Source organism: Rutidosis leptorrhynchoides, chromosome 7 (genome assembly GCF_046630445.1).
Source record: "Rutidosis leptorrhynchoides isolate AG116_Rl617_1_P2 chromosome 7, CSIRO_AGI_Rlap_v1, whole genome shotgun sequence".
NCBI classification, from domain to species: domain Eukaryota; kingdom Viridiplantae; phylum Streptophyta; class Magnoliopsida; order Asterales; family Asteraceae; genus Rutidosis; species Rutidosis leptorrhynchoides.
The window spans coordinates 286138233-286144269 of record NC_092339.1 but is presented as its reverse complement, the minus strand read 5'-3'; the positions used below and the strand labels follow the sequence as shown (position 1 = coordinate 286144269).

At 31.5% G+C, this 6037-nt stretch overlaps 1 protein-coding gene across 1 annotated transcript; it reads left to right on the top strand.

Annotated features, from left to right (window-relative positions):
• Window positions 1-246: 246 nt before the first annotated feature.
• LOC139858064 (E3 ubiquitin-protein ligase RMA1H1-like) lies at window positions 247-2282 on the top strand. The gene is made up of 2 exons (XM_071846914.1): window positions 247-380; window positions 1284-2282. Exon 2 carries the CDS (start codon window positions 1318-1320, stop codon window positions 2008-2010), a length of 693 nt encoding a protein of 230 aa, XP_071703015.1. The 5' UTR covers window positions 247-380; window positions 1284-1317; the 3' UTR covers window positions 2011-2282.
• Window positions 2283-6037: the final 3755 nt, after the last annotated feature.

Genomic DNA, 6037 nt, shown 5'->3' with positions numbered 1-6037 from the left:
ATTAGAAAATATTATAACATTTTTGTTTAAATCCATTGGATATCCATTAACCCGCTTAATTCACTGGATATGGATATGGATGGATTACCTGAAACTAAATGGATATGGATATGGATATGGATGAACAAAAACTAAATGAATATGGATATTGACAAGCTATCACCCTATCCATATGATGCATTGTCATCCCTGTCTCTAACTCCTCTTCATGCCTATATATATCTTAAATTGGAAGCAATTGCATATATGTTCGTATCTTACATTGGAAGCATTATATTAATCTCCTCACGAACACGCTGCCTTAACTTTCTTCCTCATTAATCCGATTCTTTTCAGTTTTCTATTTTAACAATTTTCATCCTAAAAATTCAAAATCCTCGGTAAGTTTTACTACTCCATCTATCTTATTTCAATTAATGTGACTTAATTTTGTGAATTGTCATGTTTGTTCATTTATTAAACGCGTAAATGATAGAAACCCTAATTCTGTTCATTTGTTAATGCACATAGACGACGAATTGTTGGTCACAAATTAAGATTGTAATTTTACCTCCGAATTACGTTTATGTTCCGTGTGATTACCTGAAAACTTCCATGCTTATGGTGGAATCAGATTTTTATTTTTTTTTATTAAATATCTACATTCTTTTTTTTAATTAACTGCGTGATTTTGTGCTTGATTGCTGTGGAATTTATCTTTATACATCAAAACCAAGGCCCAACTAAAGAAGACAAAAAAAAAAAAAAAAAAAAAAAAAAAAAAACACTTAATTTTTAGGTTTTTTGTATCTTTCTTTTTAGATTTCTTGTTTATTGTTTATTTCAGTTTGAATTTGAATTAGATGGATATTAGTAGAATTTAAGAGTTAGTTCATTGAATTTGGGGTTTATTTGTATATATGCATAATGTGATTAAGATGTTGACCTGATTGATGATAAAAGAAGAAAAGGTTATCAGATGCTAGTTGAAGTTAAAACAATATTAATCAAAATTTGTCCTTACCCATTAATTAAATTTAAATAGATCAATATTTATAAAAATTAGATTGGTGGTAACCTTATCCTGATATCTTTTTTTTTTTTAAATAAAACATTAGTGGCCACTTTAAAAAAACAAGAAAAATGCATAACCTGATCTGTATCTTTTATTTTTATTTACTACTGTATATATATATCCATGTATAAGTTGGTTGGTATTTTGCATAATCAAAGTAGTAATAACAATGTGTTCTAATATTGGCCTATATCATTAACATATTGATATTTCTTATTGTCTTTGTTAGACTTCAAGAATTACATTCACCAATCAAACTTCTGATGGATCATTATCTTCAAGATTTAGTACCTCAAAACATATATAAAGAAGATATCTCTCAAAAGAAATACAAATCCTCAAATGAATCTTTTGATGAATCTGAAAACGGATCTTCATCTGGTTTCGACTGCAATATATGTCTAGATACGGTTCATGATCCGGTAGTTACACTATGCGGGCACCTCTATTGTTGGCCTTGCATTTACAAATGGTTCACCCATCAAAAAACAACACCCGAATACCTCGATATTAAAAACGCACAATGTCCCGTTTGCAAAAGTGAAATCTCTCAAAAAAGTATAATCCCGTTGTACAGTCGTGGTCAAACAATCGAGACTATATCTAAAGAACAAGCACTGAATCCTGGTCTTATGATCCCACGTAGACCCTTGAGTCCTAGAAGTAGTGTGCAGAACGTGCCAGCTCAGCAACCTATTCATCGCACGCATCAGCAAGTGTCAATGCCTATATCTATGATCAACCCAACAAGTCCAACAACTGGTATGCTTGGAGAAATTGTGTATGAAATATTTGGTAATTCGCAAACTAGTTTATTTGCATATCCGAATTCGTACAATCTAGCAGGGATTACTACTCAACGTTCTAGATTTCAGGCAATGCAGGCTGATCAATCGTTAAGTCGTGTTTGTTTTTTCTTACTCTGTTGTGTAATGTTGTGCCTTGTTCTGTTTTGAAATTGACTGAAGAGACATTATTCTTGATTTTGTGTTCTGTATATTTGTATAGTTTATGAGACCTTAGATAGAAGTATAGTACGGAGTATGACTTTTAGTTCTATAACCTGGTTGTTTACAGGAATATGTATATATTGAACAAATGCTCGACTATATAAAAGGTAGAGTCCAGCAACTTATTGAGTTGGTTTATCATCTATTGGTAGTTTATTACAGTAGTGTATTTATTTATATTGCCTACTAAATAAAGCTTGGCTTTTTTTGGTTTATCATCTAAATTGGTAGTTTATTACAGTAGTGTATTTATATTGCCTACTAAATAAAGCTTGCCTTTTTTAGAGTCACTTGTTGAAATTCTTTAGTGGTGATTTGGGGCCATTTTCATGACGATTGCTGTATATTTGTGTAGTAACTTGGATCCCTTTGCGTAGGTGTACTCTGAAAAAGATAATTCAAAAACTGTTTCTCAAGCCCCATCAACCGGTGCGATTGTTAAAAAGAGAAGAGGATGACAATTTATGACTAGTTTTTATGTTGCATGTCCTCCCCACTAGGCTATCACCGTAACAACTAAGTTTTTATACATCGAAAATGTTGCTTCTTGTATCGAATTTATTCAGCATTCTGCACATTTGTTCTGACTTCTGAATGACTGATGACGTTGAATGGTTCAGCATCCAGCGCTAAACCATTCAGAGAGCTGAAATTCTCTGTTAACGATCTAATACCTATATTTTATATGATATACCCTTTAAATTATATCAAGAACACATATTAAACAATTATATTGTAGTTTTTATTCACGTCAAAAGCTAATAAGGTAATTTTACATCATTCATACCATTTGTTCAAATTGATTATCAAACAGGTATTGTCATTCAGAAGCAACTTCATACAAAACATTTGAATCATTCAGATTATGAATCATTCAATGCTTAATTATTCAGTTTTATCAAACGTGTTTTTAGAGCCCGCCAACTACTTACTCACCGAATATTAAAATTTTAATAGGAATGGGGCATTTTGGATGGATGTATTTTAACTTGTTTGGCTAAGACCTACCATTGCCCATAGTTGTGATATTTGGGGTTTTGGTTAAATACATTATCTAGTTGCAAGTGTTTTTAAATATTAAATCTATGTCCTTCACGTCTTTTTTTTTTTGGCAAATTAAGTTCAATTATTGATTTTCTAGTTCTTGTTGTTTAGTCACCATCACGACATGCGTATAGTGTGACGATTCTACCATTTTTGACATAATTAGGACCATACGTATCATTCCGTGAAGAATGCCTTATCCCTAATAATGGTGACGTGATAGCGTCACATTTTCGTCAGTGTTATTTTTTCCATGGATTCTTCTTGTGCCATTTTCTAACACTCATTGATCATACAACCCGACGTTAACAAACTTAAATTAGTTGACCAACTAACATTTTCGTTGAACAACAATAAGTACCAAACCAGTTAACGGTGTTGATTATTTTCATAACTTGTTAGAAACTTAACGGTGTTGAATATTTGGTTTGAAACCGTATAATTCAAATACGGAATCAAATCCAAACCAGTTAATACCAAAACGAATTTGAAAAATAGTTTGCGAATCGATTAAAACCGAAAATAAATTCACCAAGGGGTTTTTGGTTCGGTTTTCGATTTTGAATTTTTCAAATCTAGTTAAAGCAATAACCAAATTCAAAACCGAATTCAAATTCAACTGTAGGATGTTAACAGTGTAGCGACTTATAATTCTAGAAAACTTTGAAGTGATTGTGAAAATATAGTGTTTTTAGACTTTGAAATTAACAAACATTTATAATTTGATGCTCTTAAACTCGAAACTCGAATTTGGTTTAGAAAAAACACATTAATGCTTATATTTGTTGTAACTTAGTTGTTAATGACAACTATTAGTAGCCTATTAACTTGTAATTATTATTATTATTATTAACTTATATAGTTAGTAAAGAGTAGAAGAGAGAAATAAGAATATTATTAAGAAAGATGCAAGTTTCTTTGTTACATTCACCATATATTTATACACGAAATTTCACTAGCCTACAATTATTGATCATCCACATTTTTCAACATTACTATTTCATATGTTGACTATATTACAACACTCCCCCTTGGATGACAATTTTGTTTGATCGGATATCGACTATAAATTACTGCCTCGTTAAAAACATTGGCCAAAGAAAAATCCAGTGGGATAAAAACTTTAGCTAAGGGAAAAAAGAGTGCAGCATATAGTTGACTCCCCCTCAAGTAGATATTGCTGAGCTGTGACATCTTTTGAACATGCCTCATGCCAATATTGTGAACATGTGTTCTGAAAATAGCAGTTGAAAGTGCTTTAGTGAAAAGATCAACAAAGTTTTTGCTGGATTGAACATATCTCATTTTAATCTGGTTTTCTTTTATGAGATCTTGAGTATAGAGAAGAATCTGAGTTTTTCATCTGAAAGTGTATCATCTAAATCTTATATGTTCAAGTTTAGTCCCTGTGATTTGTCCACAGTCTCCTTCATGGTTTGCTCAAACCGTTGTTTCAATTCCTATTCCCTTTCAGTCTTTTTCTGAGCCTTACCTGAAATGTCCCGTTCTTATTGATTAAAAACGTTCCAGATTAATTGATTTCGTTGCGAGGTTTTGACCTCTATATGAGACATTTTTCAAAGACTGCATTCATTTTTAAAACAAACCATAACCTTTATTTCATAGATAAAGGTTTTAAAAAGATTTACGTAGATTATCAAATGATGATAATCTAAAATATCCTGTTTACACACGACCATTACATAATGGTTTACAATACAAATATGTTACAACAAAATAAGTTTCTTGAATGCAGTTTTTACACAATATCATACAAGCATGGACTCCAAATCTCGTCCTTATTTAAGTATGCGATAGCGGAAGCTCTTAATAATCACCTGAGAATAAACATGCTTAAAACGTCAACAAAAATGTTGGTGAGTTATAGGTTTAACCTATATATATCAAATCATAATAATAGACCACAAGATTTCATATTTCAATACACATCCCATACATAGAGATAAAAATCATTCATATGGTGAACACCTGGTAACCGACATTAACAAGATGCATATATAAGAATATCCCCATCATTCCGGGACACCCTTCGGATATGATATAAATTTCGAAGTACTAAAGCATTCGGTACTTTGGATGGGGTTTGTTAGGCCCAATAGATCTATCTTTAGGATTCGCGTCAATTAGGGTGTCTGTTCCCAAATTCTTAGATTACCAGACTTAATAAAAAGGGGCATATTCGATTTCGATAATTCAACCATAGAATGTAGTTTCACGTACTTGTGTCTATTTTGTAAAACATTTATAAAACCTGCATGTATTCTCATCCCAAAAATATTAGATTTTAAAAGTGGGACTATAACTCACTTTCACAGATTTTTACTTCGTCGGGAAGTAAGACTTGGCCACTGGTTGATTCACGAACCTATAACAATATATACATATATATCAAAGTATGTTCAAAATATATTTACAACACTTTTAATATATTTTGATGTTTTAAGTTTATTAAGTCAGCTGTCCTCGTTAGTAACCTACAACTAGTTGTCCACAGTTAGATGTACAGAAATAAATCGATAAATATTATCTTGAATCAATCCACGACCCAGTGTATACGTATCTCAGTATTGATCACAACTCAAACTATATATATTTTGGAATCAACCTCAACCCTGTATAGCTAACTCCAACATTCACATATAGAGTGTCTGTGGTTGTTCCGAAATATATATAGATGTGTCGACATGATAGGTCGAAACATTGTATACGTGTCTATGGTATCTCAAGATTACATAATATACAATACAAGTTGATTAAGTTATGGTTGGAATAGATTTGTTACCAATTTTCACGTAGCTAAAATGAGAAAAATTATCCAATCTTGTTTTACCCATAACTTCTTCATTTTAAATCCGTTTTGAGTGAATCAAATTGCTATGGTTTCATATTGAACTCTATTTTATGAATC

Excerpts from the sequence above, each read along its gene's own strand:
- LOC139858064 (XM_071846914.1), top strand. The coding sequence starts at position 1,318 with ATGGATCATTATCTTCAAGATTTAGTACCTCAAAACATATATAAAGAA.